At 43.7% G+C, this 17,252-nt stretch overlaps 2 protein-coding genes across 2 annotated transcripts in view; both read left to right on the top strand.

Moving 5' to 3' along the window:
• The first annotated feature begins 1,545 nt into the window (after nt 1-1,545).
• Nucleotides 1,546-13,010, top strand: clrn2 (clarin 2). The gene is made up of 3 exons (XM_068001791.1): nt 1,546-1,798; nt 5,156-5,335; nt 12,745-13,010. The coding sequence occupies exons 1-3, from the start codon at nt 1,546-1,548 to the stop codon at nt 13,008-13,010; spliced, it is 699 nt and encodes a 232-aa protein (XP_067857892.1).
• Nucleotides 13,011-15,691: 2,681 nt separating this feature from the next.
• The window catches only part of lap3 (leucine aminopeptidase 3), a 39,125-nt gene continuing 37,564 nt past the window's right edge, over nt 15,692-17,252 (top strand). Inside the window, exon 1 of the mRNA XM_067989425.1 lies at nt 15,692-15,912. Coding sequence (XP_067845526.1) covers nt 15,802-15,912 — 111 coding nt within the window. The 5' untranslated portion in view covers nt 15,692-15,801. The remainder of the gene's footprint in view (nt 15,913-17,252) is intronic.

Genomic DNA, 17,252 nt, shown 5'->3' with positions numbered 1-17,252 from the left:
AGTAACAGCATCAGGAATAGCGGATTAACGTTCTCTCAACTCTATCCCGGTGTGTCACAAACTCAATTGAGGAAGAGTTCCTTACCCTTCTCCCCCGCTGTACCAATTTCCCATTACCAGTCACGTCATCTTGGAGCTAAATTGATTCTAGAGATTTTTTACCCTACAGTGCTTTAACCTACTACACACAGAAGAGTATTGTCTCAGTGAGACTGCCAATTTTATACCAACTAACAGTTTAATGTTGTGAACTCATGTCATAGAAGAAACTGGCTTGAGGCTGCCCTAATTCATTTCATGTCAGGCCCTTACAGTTAGAATAAGGGGCTGCTCTTTCAAAACTGAGATGAGGAGAAACTTCTTCACTCAGAGGGTGGTAGGTCTGTGGAATTTGCTGCCCCAGGAAGCTGTGGAAGCTACATCATTAGATAAATTTAAAACAGAAATAGACAGTTTCCTAGAAGTAAAGGGAATTAGGGGTTATGGGGAGCGGGCAGGAAATTGGACATGAAGCTGAGTTCGGATCGGTCAATGCCCTGTGGGTGGCGGAGAGGGCCCAGGGGCTATGTGGCCGGGTCCTGCTCCGACTTCTTGTGTTCTTTAGATTTGTGGTTGGGATCAGATCAGCCATGATCTTATTGAATGGCGGAGCAGGCTCGAGGGGCCGATTGGCCTACTCCTGCTCCAATTTCTTATGTTCTTATGTATGTTCTTATTTGGGTCTGAATTTGAACCTGAGTTCAAGAGGCGCTGGGTGAACTCACTCAGTCCCTCCATGGCACAGCATTCTGGTGCACAAATGTACTGTGCCATCGGCAACCTGAATACATCTACTGACAACTGCCTTTCTATCACCAAAGCCCAGGATCAGAAAACTGAAGTTACTGAGTCTTTGGTTTTGATGTATGATGCCAGTCATTAGAGTATAAGCACATCTGAGAAGTGTATTCTTCTGATAGATAAACATTTTCATCCATTCTGATCTTGTCTTTTCTTTTACAGTCATGCTGATATTCACCCTATTGGTGTGCATAGCATATTCTGGCCTGGTGATACTGATGCTTACTAAACTAAACTGGAATCGTCAATGAAGTGACAAGTGACCATAACGGACAAGCGATGGTTAGAACTTTCTATATTAGTTGCAACTCTGAAAGGATGTGTACATGTAATAAGAGATACTGTGATGATTATTAGATCTTCTATATCAACTACAATGTCGAAGAGGGTGTCCATCCTATCACTGTAAAAACATTTTTGAGAATTGCACCAAGTATTGAGAAGAAAATGTAAAAAACGACAATTGAATAGCAATAATAATATGACTGGTGGAACATTGGATAAAATACATCTGATTTGGTTCATTTTGAGTTATTATGCCATTTCAGTTGTGCATTTTAAAGCATCAAAATGGCTTTGGAAGCTGGCTAAGAAGAGGATTTGTACAGAAGCAGCTTTTCTTCAATTGCACCTGGGAGATCTCATTGAGTCATTCACTTATTAAGAAATTCACAGAGGCAGGCAGTTGAAGTTACAGTTGATGTGATGCCCAGTCACCTGAAGAAAGCTCTCTTTTCCATAGCTGCTATTGTAAGTTTTGTTTCTGTAATCCTGCTGACTGTGGCACTGGGGACATCGCGATGGGCAACTGGTACTATTCTGTGCAAAACTGGGGCTGATATTGTAAATGCCACTAATCCAGAAATGGCAAAGTTTATGGGACACCTTTACTATGGACTGTTCCAGGGAAGAAAAATACGACAATGTGGTCTCGGAGGACGGTGCTCCAAAATCACAAGTAATTATGGCAGATTAGCAGAAAATGATTTTATTGCTTTTAACTTGTTATTTAGGTGGGCTGTGCATCACAGTGAGTTAGCACACTCACTTTTCACCTCTGGAGCTCATGAAACCAGCTCAGAATGATGGGATGAAAGTTTCCTTTATCTCCAAAAGTTTACAGCTTTACGTGAAATGTCTGTTTGAATAGTCTGATCGCATTTCCTTGTGGCCATTGTCCCACAGCACTAAACTTCCCACATTTTAGCACAAATTGGCATTAAATTGGCAATCTCACTCAGCAGTCTTAACCCAGTTGTTGGGTTATGTGTCCACAACACAAAACAAGGGGTACTATATCTGGCTATGCTTCACCTGAATTGCGGATACTTAATGCTGACAGTGACATTTCTCACCTTAAAGAGGTCAAATACAAACAAAAAAAAGTTATAGTGCACCTTAGATCAGAAATGACCTTTTCACAATAGTTTATCTCTTGCATGGTTAATATATAATGAGAATTATGTAATGGATCAAGTTTTTTTTAATATTTCAGTTTCTGTGTTGAAGGAAAGCCCTGAATTAAATTAAATTGTAAAAGGTTATTTTTTATTCTTCAATGTTTTTATTTTTTTAGGTTAAGATTTAATCAAATGAAAAATAGCCAAAGTGGTCACTGTTTAAAATCAGATCAATTTTGGAATATTCCATTTGACATTTAGCTTTATTGTGCCAAAAAGGGACAAATGTCATCATTAAATGTCAATGGAATATATAACCTGGCAAAACTGCACTATCTTTCCTGTATGTAAATGACAGTTCATTTGCATAGGAAATTAAATTGACTTGAAGAGGAAATTGCTTTTTTAATGATAGACACTTCATGTATCACATCAAATATATGGAGCATCCATAAATCTAGTAAAGCCTGTAAAAGTACCAGTTATGTATTTAAAATAGAATTACATAGAATTTACAGTACAGAAACAGGCCATTTGGCCCAACTGATCCATGCTATATTTCACACAAGTCTCCTCTCACCCCTCTTCATCTAACCCTATCAGCATATCCTTCTATTCCTTTCTACTTCATGTGTTTATCTAGCTTCCCCTTAAATGCATCTATGCTACTTGCCACGACTACTCCATGTGGTAGCAAGTTCCACATTCTTACCACTCTCTGGGAAAAGAAGTTTCTCTTGAATTCCGTATTGGATTTATTAGTAATTATTTTATATTTATGACCCCTAGTTTTGGCCTACCCCACAAGTGGAAACATTTTCACTATGACTACCCTATCAAAACCCTTCATAATTTTAAAGACCTCTATTAGGTCACCCCTCAGCCTTCTCTTTTCTAGAGAAAAGAGCCCCAGCCTGTTCAGTCTTTTCTGATAGTTGTAACTTCTCAGTTCTCGTATCATCCTTGTAAATCTTTTTGCACCTTCGCCGGTGCCTCTATATTCTTTTTGTAATATGGAAACCAGAACTGTTCACAGTACTCCAAGTGTGGTCTAACCAAGGTTCTATACAAGCTTAACATAACTCCTCTGCTTTTCAATTCTATTTCTCTAGAAATGAACCCCAGTGCTCTGTTGGCATTTTAATGGCCTTGTTAACTTGCTACTTTTACTGATTTGTGAATCTGCACCACTAGATCTCTTTGCTCCTCTACCCTCTTTAGGCTCTTATTTTCCAAGGAGTATGTGGCCTCCTTATTTTTCCTACCAAAATGCACCATCTCACACTTATCTGTATTGAAATTCATTTGCCAATTACATGCCCTTTCTGCAAGTTTATTAATGTCTTCTTGTATTTTGGCACAGTCTTCCTCAGTATTAACTACACCCCCCAATTTGGTGTCATCCGCAAATTTTGAAGTTGTACTTCTGATTCCTGATTCCAAATCGTTTATGTAAATGGTGAACAACAGTGGTCTCAGGACTGATCCCTGTGGAACACTTCTCACCTTCCGCCACTCTGAGTAAATACTTTAACCCCTACTCTCTGTTTTCTGTTTTGTAGCCAGCTTGCAATCCATTCTTCTACTTGTCCTCTGACTCCACATGCTCTGAACCTTATCGAAAGCCTTTTGAAAATCCAAATACATTACATCTACAGCATCAGCCTTGTCTACTCTTTCTGTTACTCTTTCAAAGAATTCAATGAGGTTGGTCAAGCATGACGTTCCCTTTTAAAATCCTTTTTATATTTTTATATTCTTTATTATATTTTTGATTTCTAGATGTTTTTCTATTACATTTTTGAGTAAAGATTCCATTATCTTGCCTATTCCCAATGTTAAGATAACTGGTCGATAGTTCCCTGGAATTGTTCTATCTCTCTTTTTAAATATAGGAATAACATTAGCTGTTCACCGGTCCTCCCGGCACTATTCACTTTCCTAATGAATTTTTATAGATATATAATAGTGCCTCTGCTATCTCTTCCCTTGCTTCTTTTAATATGCATGGATGCAATCCATCCGGACCAGAGATTTTAACCTCTTTAAATTTGACTAGTTTATCAATTATCTCCCTCCTTTCTATCTTAAATGTTTATATCTTTATTGATCTCTTCTTCTAATATCATGTCCACCCTGTAAGTCTCCCTGGTAAGTATTGAAGCAAAGTAATTATTCATTATTTCTGCCATTTCCCTGTCATTACCTGTGAGTTTATCTTGGGCATCCTTTAGTGGCCCTATCCCTATTCTGATTTTCCTTTTGTTATTTATGTGTCAAAAGGAAAGTTAAGAGGAAATTCGGTTATTGCATTCCTATTCTAAGCATCTTAAAAAAATGTATAATTTGTCAACATTTTATTGCACAGTTAAGATCAGAAAAATTGTGAAACTGAAAAAATAAATACCATGGGATACAAAGGAGAGTGACTAAACTGATAGTCAGAGTGTGGCACCTGAGCTATAAGGAGAAATGAAAGAAGGTGAGAATGTTTATATTGGAGAAAAGGGAAGGCTCAGAGAGACATTATCAAAGTTTTTGAGAGTTATAATTTAAATAAAGCCTAATAAATTGTTTGGCATAACAATAAACTCTGTAACCAGGGGACATGAACTCACACTGAGAAAAGTGAATGTGAATAGACAGTTTAGATTTAATTATTTCACACAGAGGGTGGTGAATGTGTGGAACAGATTGTTCCAGCATTAACCTGGATAGGAAGGAAAAATAGAGATGTTAAAGCAGTATAACTTTTAATACCATAGGCAACGATATTCAATTTGAATATTCAGACATTGTCACTAGCATGGCAGGCTCCACATACAGGTTAATATAAATGATTTTGCAGGAACATGCCTGCAAAAGCTACTTCCATTTTTGTTTTTGCTATAATCTTTTCTAATCTATATTTTCAGTTTTTCCACAGTTGGTGAAAACGCTGAATGCAGCTGTACACGTTTTGATTATAATTTTTATCTGCCTAGCGATTGCATTTGCTTTGGTCAGTTTTGGGTTTTGTATTTACAATGCAGTGAAGATCCCTTACCAAGCCATAAAAGGACCAATGGGCATCTACCTCTGGAATTTGATTGCAAGTAAGTGTATAGAACCTAATATTTCTTCGTGCAGTCCTTTCCTGTTACTTCCTGTTTTTAACTTGTAACTAAACCCCATTAATACTGAGGGGGGAATTTTAACGTCCCCCCCCCCCCATGATGGGTCAGAGAGGGTCCAGGGGGTGGTTCAACTTCTGAAAATGGGAAACCCGACCCCAACCCGTCGCGGAAGCGCCTACATCCGGTTTTACCACGACGGGTTGGTGTTGGACGAGTAACCCGCTCTGGAGAGGCGGGTCCATGATTATAATATTTAAATGAGGCTGCGTTCCTCAGATTTTGGCAGCCATTCAAATTTAACGATGGCCGGCCGGGTTTCCCAGGGCTCTGGAAACCCGTCAGCTGAGGGGGACGGGGGGGGATGTGAGAACTGCTGTATCCAGCAGGTATTTGCTTTTCCAGCACTGCCTATAGGCCAGGAAGAGCAGAAGTTCTTCCCCCAGCCCCTCAAGCAAACATGATCTTCTGACTCCCCCCGCGATGTCTCACCCCCAACAATGTCTCCCCCCGCAATGTCTCCCCTCCAGCAATGTCTCTCCCCAAGGATGTGTCTCCCTCCCTCTTTGCTGCTGCGCTCCGAGGCCCCCACCCCACTGACCCCTGATTTTCTCGAATGCTGGGGACCATCCAGCCTCTCAATCAGGCTGCAGCCGTGCGGGAAATGGAGTGAAAAAATTCTAACGAGGTCCTGCCAGTAAATTCGGCAGGACCTCTGCCTTCCCGGTATTTCAGGGTTTCCTGGCTACTGACATGCTGTCTTCCTGCATCCACGTAAATATCGGGCCCTAATTGTTTCATTTATATTAATTTAAAAACAAATCATTCAAATAATCTATGAAATTGAGGGTTTGTAACAAAATATTCTATAAACTGAGGTGAATAAATAATTAGGTAATAAGAAGCATTTGCATAAATCATCCATCCCTAAGTGAAGTTGTTCTAATGTTTCCACCTAAAATTGTATATATCTGAAAGAAACTCTCAGATATATGAAATTTTCCTGATTTAATGCAGTGTTTACATCCTTGTTGTTCTAGTTCATGACTTTGTGACTGGGATAAGTTGCTGTCATCGTAATCTGTGAATATTTTGCATGTCTTACACAGAAAAAATGCAATATTTTGCATTAAATACAGTTATTAAGTTGTACAAATGTATTTTTAATCTTAAACCATTTAATAGTGTAGATCTCCATTTATTTTCTGATATTGTTTTTAAGTTATGAAACAAAATGATGTAGCAAAGATTAACAGTGTAACCTAGACCATAGTATCATAGTAAGGTAGAGCTCAGGAGGAGGCCATTGGGCCCATCGTGCCAGTGCCGGCTCTTTGAAAGAGCTATCCAATTAGTCCCATTCCCCTGCTCTTTCCCCATAGCCCCGTAATTTTTTTCCCTTCAAGTATTTATCCAATTCCCTTTTGAAAGTTACTATTGAATCTGCTTCCACCATCCTTTCAGGCAGTGCATTCCAGATCATTACAATTTGCTGCGTAAAAAAATGTTTCCTCATGTCTCCTCTGGTTCTTTTGCAAATCACTTTAAATCTGTGTCCTCTGGGTATCGAACTTTCTGCCACTGGTAACAGTTTCTCCTCAAAACCATTCATGATTTTGAACACCTCTATCAAATCTCCTCTTAACCTTCTCTGTTCCAAGGAGAACAATTCCAGCTTCTCCAGTCTATCCACATAACTGAAGCCCCTCATCCCTGGCACCATTCTAGTAAATGTCTTCTGCACCCTCTTTAAGGCCTTGACATCCTTCCTAAAGTGTGGTGCCCAGAATTGAACACAATACTCCAGCTGAGGCCTAACCAGTATTTTATAACGGTTTAGAATAACTTCCTTGCTTTTGTACTCAATGCCTCTATTAATAAAGTTCAGGATCCCATGTGCTTTTCTAACAGCCTTCTCAACTTATCCTGCCACCTTCAAAGATTTGTGTATATACACCCCCAGGTCTCTCTGTTCCTGCACTCCCTTTAAAATTGTACCATTTAGTTTATATTGCTTCTCCTTATTCTTCCTATCCAAATGTATCACTTCACACTTCTCTGCGTTAAATTTCATCTGCCATGTGTCTGCCCATTTCACCAGTCTGTCTATGTCTTCCTGAAGTCTGTTACTATCCTCCACATTGTTTACTACATTTCCAAGTTCCGTGTCATCTACAAACTTTGAAATTATACCTTGTATACCCAAGTCCAGGTCATTAATATATATCAGAAAGAGCAGTGGTCCTAATACTGATCGTTGGGGAACGCCACTGTATACTTCCCTCCAGTTAGATAAACAACCATTCACCACTACTCTCTGCTTTCTGTCCTTTAGCCAATTTTGTATCCACACTGCCACTGTCCCTTTAATCCCATGAGCTTTAATTTTGCTAACATGTCTATTATGTGATATGTTATCAAACGCCTTTTGAAAGTCCAAATGCACATCAACCGCACTACCCTCATCAACCTTCTCCGTTACTTCATCAAAGAACTCAATCAAGTTAGTCAAACATGATTTTCCTTTAACAAATCCATGCTGACTTTCATTTATTAGCCCATACCTTTCCAAGTGCCAATTCATTTTGTTCCAGATTATTGTCTCTAAAAGTTTCCCCACCATCGACATTAGGCTGACTGGCCTGTAATTGCCGGGTTTATCCCAGCAAATGGTAATGTTTGACGGGTGTTTTGTGACTGGAAGGCTGTTTCCAGTGGGGTTCCACAGGGCTCAGTACTAGGTCCCTTGCTTTTTGTGATATATATTAATGATTTGGACTTAAATGTAGGGGACATGATTAAGAAGTTTGCAGATGATACAAAAATTGGCCGTGTGGTTGATAGTGAGGAGGAAAGCTGCAGACTGCGGGATGATATCAATGGATGGGTCAGGTGGGCAGAAAAGAGGCAAATGGAATTCAATCCAGAGAAGTGTGAGGTAATGCATTTGGGGAAGGCAAACAAGGCAATGGAGTACACAATAAATGGGAGTATACTGAAAGGTGTAGAGGAAGTGAGGGACCTTGGAGTGCATGTCCACAGATCCCTGAAGGTAGCAGGGCAGGTAGATAATGTGGTTAAGAAGGCATATGGAATACTTTCCTTTATTAGCTGAGGCATAGAATATAAAAGCAGGGAGGTTATGCTGGAACTGTATACAACACTGGTTAGGCCACAGCTTGAGTACTGCGTACAGTTCTGGTCACCACATTACAGGAAGGATGTAATTGCACTAGAGAGGGTGCAGAGGAGATTTACGAGGATATTGCAAGGACTGGAGAATTTTAGCTATGAGGAAAGATTGGATAGGCTGGGGTTGTTTTCTTTGGATTGGAGGAGGCTGAGGGGTGATTTAATTGAGGTGTACAAAATTATGAGGGGCCTAGATAGAGTGGACAGGAGGGAACCTATTTCCCTTAGAGAGGTCAATAACCAAGAGGCATAGCTTTAAAGTGAATGGTGGAAGGATTAGAGGGGAGCTGAGGAAAAATGTTTTCACCCAGAGGGTGGTGGGGGTCTGGAACTCACTACCTGAAAGGGTGGTAGAGGCAGAGACCCTCAACTCATTTAAAAAAGTAGCCGGATATGCACCTGAAGTGCCGTGACCTACAAGGATACGGACGAAGTGCTGGAAAGTGGGATTAGGCCCGGTGGCTCATTTTCGGCCGGTGCGGACACGATGGGTTAAGTGGCCTCCTTCTATGCCATAAATTTTCTATGATTCTATGCTTCTATCCCTCTCCCTTTTTTTGAACAGGGGTGTAACATTTGCAATCCTCCAGTGCTCTGGCACTGTCCCCATATTTGAGGAGGATTAGAAGATTGCGGCCAGAGCCTCCACAATTTCCACCCTTACTTCCCTCAGTAACCTAGGATGCATCCCATCTGGACGGGGTAACTTTTCTACTTTGAGTACTGCCAATCTTTTAAGTACCTCCTCTTTGTCTATTTTTATTCTATCCCATATCGCTACTCTCGCCTCCTTTACTGCTACATTGGCAACATCCTCTTCTCTAGTGAATTCCGATGCAAAATATTCATTTAGTACCTCAGTCATGCCCACTGCCTCCACAAGAAGATCTCCTTTTTTGACCCTAATCAGTCCCACCCTTCCTTTGACAACCCTTTTACTATTTAAATGTTTATAAAAGACTTTTGGGTTCCCTTTTATGATAGGCGCTAATCTATTGTCATACTCTCTCTCTGCCCCTCTTATTCCCTTTTTTAGATCTCCTCTGTACTCTCTGTATTCAGCCTGGTTCTCTACTGTATTATGAACCTTACATTTGTCATAATCCTCCTTTTTCTGTTTCATTTTAATCTCTATATCTTTAGTCATCCAGAGAACTCTAGCTTTGGATGCCCTTCCTTTCCCCCTCGTGGGAATGTGTCTGCTGTGTACTCAAATTATTTCCTCCTTGAAGGCCTCTCATTGTTCAATTACTGTTTTGCCTGCCAATTTTAGTTTCCAATCCACTTGGGCAACGTCCCTTTTTAAATCACTGAAATGAGCCCTCTTCCAGTTAAGCATTTTCACATTTGATTGTTCCTTGTCCTTTTCCAGAGCTATTCTAAACCTAATGATATTATGATCACTGTCCCCAAATGCTCCCCCACTGAAACATGCTTCACTTGTTCCACTTCATTCCCCAGAACTAGATCCAGCACTGCTTCCTTCTTTGTTGGGCTGGAAACACACTTTTCAAGAAAGTTCTCTTGTACACATTTCAGTAATTCCTCCCTCTCTTTGCCCTTTACACTGTTACTATCCCAGTCTATATTGAGTTAATTGAAGTCCCCCATTATCATTACTCTATAGCTCTTTCATCTTTCCGTAATTTGCCTGAAAATTTGCTCCTCTATCTCCTTCCCACTATTTGGTGGCCTATAATATACACCCAGTAGCATAATAGTTCTTCTATTGTTTCTTAATTCTAACCAAATAGATTCTGTCTTTGACCCCTCAACCACATCATCCCTTTCCAGTGCTATAATAGTTTCTTTGATCAATGCCACCGCCCCCCCCGCCCCTCCTTACTTTCCTTCCTTATATTTCCTGAATACTTGTAGCCAGGAATATTAAGTACCCAATCTTCCCCTTCTTTGAGCCAGGTCTCTGTTATTGCCACTACATTCATAGCCCCATAATAAAAACAGAAAATGCTGGAAATACTCAGCAAGTGAGGCAGGATCCGTGGAAACATAGAAAACATAGAAAATAGGAGCAAGAGTTGGCCATTCGACAACTTCGGGCCTGCTCCACCATTCAAAATGATCATGGCTGATCGTCTAACTCAGTACCCTGTTATAGAAACATAGAAAATAGGAGAAAGAAATAAAGTGAACGTTTCAGGTCGATGACCTTACGTCTGAACTTGATCATAGTCCCATGTGGCGACTTGAGCCTGCAACTCACCAACCTTATCTACCACGCTACATGCATTTACACACATGCACTCCAAATTCATTTTAGTCTGCCTCGCATTTTCCCCCGTCTGATCCCTCCTATTTCTGGACTATTCCTTACTCTGGTGCTATTTGTCCCTCCCAATCCTCTGTGCACCATGTTTCTCCACTCTAATGTTTCATCCTGGTGCCCATGCTCCTGCCAAATTAGTTTATACAAGAAATATTTTAACATTTCCAACTAACACTGAAAACTGTGGACATGCAAGGTATTCCCAAACTGGCTACTGTTGTGAAGCTAATGCTGCCTGTTGAAAGCTTGTGGAAGAAGTTCACATGTTTCTCAGATTATGGTTTGACATGCTTTATTACAGCTTATACAATGAGGGTCATGTAGTTACACAATTCCATACGATATCAAACAGGATATCTGTAGTAGTATTACATTTGCAGATTACACATGGTTCTATAGTTAGGTTGACTGCCACTGCTTTGCTAGGGCTCCTTGGCACTATATTCAAATACTGCTTTAAAAATACTTGTCCTTATATATTTATATATATATTTTTAAAGCACTTAAAGAAACTTTAAAAAACATTTCAGAAAGTTCGTATCATCTTGCCTTAAACATGTTCCTTTATTGTTGCTGGGTCAATATTCTGCAATTCCCTATCTAGCACTATTGTCAGAACATCATCATCATAAGGACTGCAGTGGTTCAAGAAGAAGGCCCACCACCACCTTCTCAGGGCAACTAGGGATGGGTAATAAATGTGGGCTTGCCAGTTTTGCCCAGATCCTGAGAACAAATAAATAAAAAACATTCTAAGTATTTTTCAAGACTTTTTAATATTTATTTTAAGGTTGCAAACTAGAACCAATGGGATTTCCCTTAGATCGCTCCATATTGTTTTGCTGTAAGATGGAAGAGGGAGAGGATCAGAAAGACCACTGCAGAGATGCCAGGCTGACTAGGCATCATAGACAGCATCTGGCTCCTGCCTGCTGGGACCCATGCCTCCCTATCCACAGATCCACATGGGGCTACTTAACCAAGACCTTTCAGCAATACTTCAGAAGGCTGCATCTCCCTCACACATCAGTAACTGAGTTATGCCAGCTGGCAGGCAGTTATGGATGCATTTGAAACTCATGTTCGCATCCTTCAATTATTAGGTATTATACATACATACAGCTAGGCAGAAGCAAATATTTTCAACTAGTAGTAAAGTAATTATTATTGAATATGTTCATCCTAGCCTAGCAAAGAGAAAATAAAGGTTGAGATTCTTATTCAAACAAGACTGATCTTCAATCCCCTCCTTGTTTCCTGAAGGCATCGACTCCATGCTGGCCTTTAATTCCATTGATGCTGCTCGTCCTCTAGTTTTGCTCCCAAATGGCCATTCCCAATATGTGAACTTATTTGGTAGACTATTCAACTGTACAGGCATCTTAGCCAAGTCTAAATACTGATATTCACACATGCGCACCTCTAGCAGGGGTTACTGGATAGCAGTCAGCAGCAGGAGTACTGACTGAACTCACCACCCTAATCCATGGGGTGCTGAGGTCCATTGTAGCAGACCTATAACCCATTCAGCTAAGATTATCTAAATCAGCATATACGGCATATTGAATCTGGGACATTGTTGGACTATGTGGCTCATCTACTCATTGGCTTAACTGGCTGAGCTATTAGCAGAGCCAAACAAATGTTTTAAATGTTTATACTGCAAACCATACAATTAGAATAACAGACCTGTGCACTATTAAAGCTGTCTCAGCAAAACATGATTCCAGTCTTTGATGCTTCATTCTGACTAATCTTACTAGATCATATTAATGTTATACGTAATTTTCATCATTCAAGAATACAAGTAATCTGTAGAACAGATATTAGATATCAGATCTACAGGGAGGGAGATATTCTATATCAGCCAAACCTTTTAATTCCATGCAATCGCATTGGTTTCCTTTTGCAGGTATATGTGGACTGTTTACAATTGTTTGCTTTATTGCTGCTGTGAAGCTTCATCACCATACAGAACGAATCGCCAATTTTCGTGAACATGTTTTTAGGTTTATTATCCTTCAGGAATACTTTGATTCCTCCTTCTGGCTGTGCGTCGCAAGTGCTGTTGTGCATGTAGTAAACATGGTGGTGATCCGCATCAGCGAAATACGTTTCCCCCCATTAAAGACCAAAACAGAGGAAGCAAACGTCACACCTGAAGACCTAATGTATTAGTCAACAAACGTTATATTTACAACACAGAAGCACATTATTGGAAACCTTACCAAGATTAAACAGCTTCGGAGAGCCATATGCATCATTGTGACAAAGAGTTTATAATTGGTATGAATTGGAGGTGGTATTGTTCCAGTGACTAATGTTTAAAGCAAGCATTTACCATATTTTTGTTACTGTGTTTTCAACATGGGTATATACAGTATGTTGCTACTGTACATAATTTTAAAAGTTAAATGCTTATTTTCTTCATATAATATTCAGTTAGTATTCAAATAATTTATTTGCTAGAGTGTCTATTTTTAAGTCTTTCTTTTCGTATGATAGTATTATGTCCTTGATGAAATATATGTAATTGCAGACAGTAATATAGAATTTTATCATAGTAAGAGTCACAAATGAGATATTTGATGTTTGGAATTTATTGGGTACAGCATGGGGCAGTTCACTGTGGGAGGGAAACTATGGATTTATTCAGCATAACTGAGGGTCCAATTTATTTAGGACCTAAATAATTATAAGCTTGAGAGGATAGGAAAGTGTTTTTGAGGATTCAGAAATTCATCAAGCACAACTTTAGGGATAATTTATTGAAAGAATTCATTGTTATTTAGTGCAGTTTTAGGAAAGAATTCATGAACTTGTCAAACATAGCTCTGAGGATAGTTTATTGAACGGATTAATTATCCTATTTACTACAGTTCAAGAAGGGAGAGTATTTATAGCAAAACTCTGAATTTTTCAAGGGAAGCTGCAGGAATTACTTATTAATTACATTTCTTGGAATTTAGCACCGGGAGTAGTTAATTTGAGCTCAACTCCCAGATAAATGCCAACATATAGTTATGGAGGTAATTGGCGGGAGCTTGCACTTGACAAACAAAGCAAAGCCCTGGGATTGGTTAAAACTAGTTTGTCCCGTCCAAAAATGAGCATTTGCAATCCTAATTTAAGTCAGAATAATTTATTTGATAGTTAGTACTCACAGTGGCTGTATATAATTGACAAGTGTTTATTCTTAAAATATTCCCTTTTATAGATTAAGGATTTACGATAACTATTGATCTATGCCTCCTGGTTAACGTTTTGCTCCAGATCAGTCCAGTCTCTGACAAAGTGTGACATGAAAAGCGCTGATTTTAATTTAAAAGCAGATAAACATTCATTGCAAAACCCAACAGGTAACAACTCTACTTTGGAAACTAAAATATAACTATTCCTAAAATTCCTGTATGATTGCCTTGTCCAATGCAATAAATTCTGAATAAAATGTCTAATCGTTCGAGTTAACCTGAAACAGTTTGTTTTAAAATGTTGCTGCGCCCTCTCCACATCTGGGTCAAATTTCATACTGGTCTCAGGCTGCTTCGTGAAGCCGGGAGCGCTGCAGCATCGCAGTCAGCTCGCCCCCAGGGGCGCTGTCCGGGGAGGCGGGAGTATCGCAGTCAGCTCGCCCCCAGGGGCGCTGTCCGGGGAGGCGGGAGTATCGCAGTCAGCTCGCCCCCAGGGGCGCTGTCCGGGGAGTCGGGAGTATCGCAGTCAGCTCGCCCCCAGGGGCGCTGTCCGGGGAGTCGGGAGTATCGCAGTCAGCTCGCCCCCAGGGGCGCTGTCCGGGGAGTCGGGAGTATCGCAGTCAGCTCGCCCCCAGGGGCGCTGTCCGGGGAGGCGGGAGTATCGCAGTCAGCTCGCCCCCAGGGGCGCTGTCCGGGGAGTCGGGAGTATCGCAGTCAGCTCGCCCCCAGGGGCGCTGTCCGGGGAGTCGGGAGTATCGCAGTCAGCTCGCCCCCAGGGGCGCTGTCCGGGGAGTCGGGAGTATCGCAGTCAGCTCGCCCCCAGGGGCGCTGTCCGGGGAGGCGGGAGTATCGCAGTCAGCTCGCCCCCAGGGGCGCTGTCCGGGGAGGCGGGAGTATCGCAGTCAGCTCGCCCCCAGGGGCGCTGTCCGGGGAGGCGGGAGTATCGCAGTCAGCTCGCCCCCAGGGGCGCTGTCCGGGGAGGCGGGAGTATCGCAGTCAGCTCGCCCCCAGGGGCGCTGTCCGGGGAGTCGGGAGTATCGCAGTCAGCTCGTCCCCAGGGGCGCTGTCCGGGGAGGCGGGAGTATCGCAGTCAGCTCGCCCCCAGGGGCGCTGTCCGGGGAGTCGGGAGTATCGCAGTCAGCTCGCCCCCAGGGGCGCTGTCCGGGGAGGCGGGAGTATCGCAGTCAGCTCGCCCCCAGGGGCGCTGTCCGGGGAGGCGGGAGTATCGCAGTCAGCTCGCCCCCAGGGGCGCTGTCCGGGGAGGCGGGAGTATCGCAGTCAGCTCGCCCCCAGGGGCGCTGTCCGGGGAGGCGGGAGTATCGCAGTCAGCTCGCCCCCAGGGGCGCTGTCCGGGGAGGCGGGAGTATCGCAGTCAGCTCGCCCCCAGGGGCGCTGTCCGGGGAGGCGGGAGTATCGCAGTCAGCTCGCCCCCAGGGGCGCTGTCCGGGGAGGCGGGAGTATCGCAGTCAGCTCGCCCCCAGGGGCGCTGTCCGGGGAGGCGGGAGTATCGCAGTCAGCTCGCCCCCAGGGGCGCTGTCCGGGGAGGCGGGAGTATCGCAGTCAGCTCGCCCCCAGGGGCGCTGTCCGGGGAGGCGGGAGTATCGCAGTCAGCTCGCCCCCAGGGGCGCTGTCCGGGGAGGCGGGAGTATCGCAGTCAGCTCGCCCCCAGGGGCGCTGTCCGGGGAGGCGGGAGCCGCCTGTTGCCAGGGACCGCTGGGTTCGCGCGGGAGCCGAGCCGAGCCGCGGGTCGGGGTCAGTCAGTCACTCGCTCCTCGGACATGTCGCTCGGTGTTTGTGGCAAGTCGCCCCTTCGGTCCATCCTGAGGACGGGCCTGGGCAGGAATCTGATCCGCGTCTCCCCGCTGTCCCGGCCCAGCAGCGGCTCCAAGGTGACGGAGAGCTCCGGGCCTCTGTTGTGGGGTTCGGAGTTATCATTAATATTTACTGTTCTTTGGGCTTTTGATTAACGAGTTCAGGATTAAAGGGGCGGCTGTATTTTCCTCTGGGCCGACAGTCTGTTGCTTCTTCAACTGGTCAACAATCGATGTCCATTTGGTTGAAGGGCTTTAACTTCACCCAGGGAGAGACTCACCTTTTGCCAGATTTGAGTCCACCCCCCACCCCTCCCCCCGGGTTTGAGTCCACCCCCCACCCCTCCCCCCGGGTTTGAGTCCACCCCCCACCCCTCCCCCCGGGTTTGAGTCCACCCCCCACCCCTCCCCCCGGGTTTGAGTCCACCCCCCACCCCTCCCCCCGGGTTTGAGTCCACCCCCCACCCCTCCCCCCGGGTTTGAGTCCACCCCCCACCCCTCCCCCCGGGTTTGAGTCCACCCCTCCCCCCGGGTTTGAGTCCACCCCTCCCCCCGGGTTTGAGTCCACCCCTCCCCCCGGGTTTGAGTCCACCCCTCCCCCCGGGTTTGAGTCCACCCCTCCCCCCGGGTTTGAGTCCACCCCTCCCCCCGGGTTTGAGTCCACCCCTCCCCCCGGGTTTGAGTCCACCCCTCCCCCCGGGTTTGAGTCCACCCCTCCCCCCGGGTTTGAGTCCACCCCTCCCCCCGGGTTTGAGTCCACCCCTCCCCCCGGGTTTGAGTCCACCCCTCCCCCCGGGTTTGAGTCCACCCCTCCCCCCGGGTTTGAGTCCACCCCTCCCCCCGGGTTTGAGTCCACCCCTCCCCCCGGGTTTGAGTCCATCCCCCACCCCCCCTCCCCATCCCGCCCTCATCCAACTGACCAGTACCAACTCGCACATGGAAATCTTCGCATCCTGTTGTGTAGAGGGGTCAGAAAATGCCTTAATCTACAATATTTTGCTGCTCTGCATTGTTGGAAAATGTCACTCTCCATTGACATTTTCTCGTTGGTGGCTCTACTGGTACCTTGCTCAAATAGCCATTCTTCATTTGTTAGCCAAGATGGTTAGTGTCAGCAGGTTATTTGATGTTGAAGGTATCACAAGAAGGGAGAGTATAGCAAAACTATGAATTTATCAAAGGAAGCTTCAGGAATTACTTATTAATTGCATTTCTTGGAATTAAACACAGGGAGTAATTAATCTGAGCTCAACTCTGAGATAAATGCCAGAATATAGTTCTGGAAGTAACTGGTGGGAGCATGCTCGAGACAAACAAAACAAAGCAAAGCTCTGAGTTTGGTTGAAAGCTAGTTTGTCCTGTCCAAAAATGAGTATTTCCAATCCTAATTTAAAGTTAGAATAATTTATTTGATAGTT

Source organism: Heptranchias perlo, chromosome 1 (assembly GCF_035084215.1).
Source record: "Heptranchias perlo isolate sHepPer1 chromosome 1, sHepPer1.hap1, whole genome shotgun sequence".
NCBI lineage: Eukaryota > Metazoa > Chordata > Chondrichthyes > Hexanchiformes > Hexanchidae > Heptranchias > Heptranchias perlo.
Note: the sequence above shows the minus strand (reverse complement) of the source record. Positions and strands in the feature narration are given on the sequence as shown.

What these genes read in the sequence shown, in the direction of transcription:
- clrn2 (XM_068001791.1), top strand. Translation starts at nt 1,546, where the DNA reads ATGCCCAGTCACCTGAAGAAAGCTCTCTTTTCCATAGCTGCTATTGTA. An exon ending in ACGGTGCTCCAAAATCACAA is followed by an intron (nt 1,799 to 5,155) that starts GTAATTATGGCA and finishes CTATATTTTCAG; the next exon opens with TTTTTCCACAGTTGGTGAAA. An exon ending in CCTCTGGAATTTGATTGCAA is followed by an intron (nt 5,336 to 12,744) that starts GTAAGTGTATAG and finishes TTCCTTTTGCAG; the next exon opens with GTATATGTGGACTGTTTACA.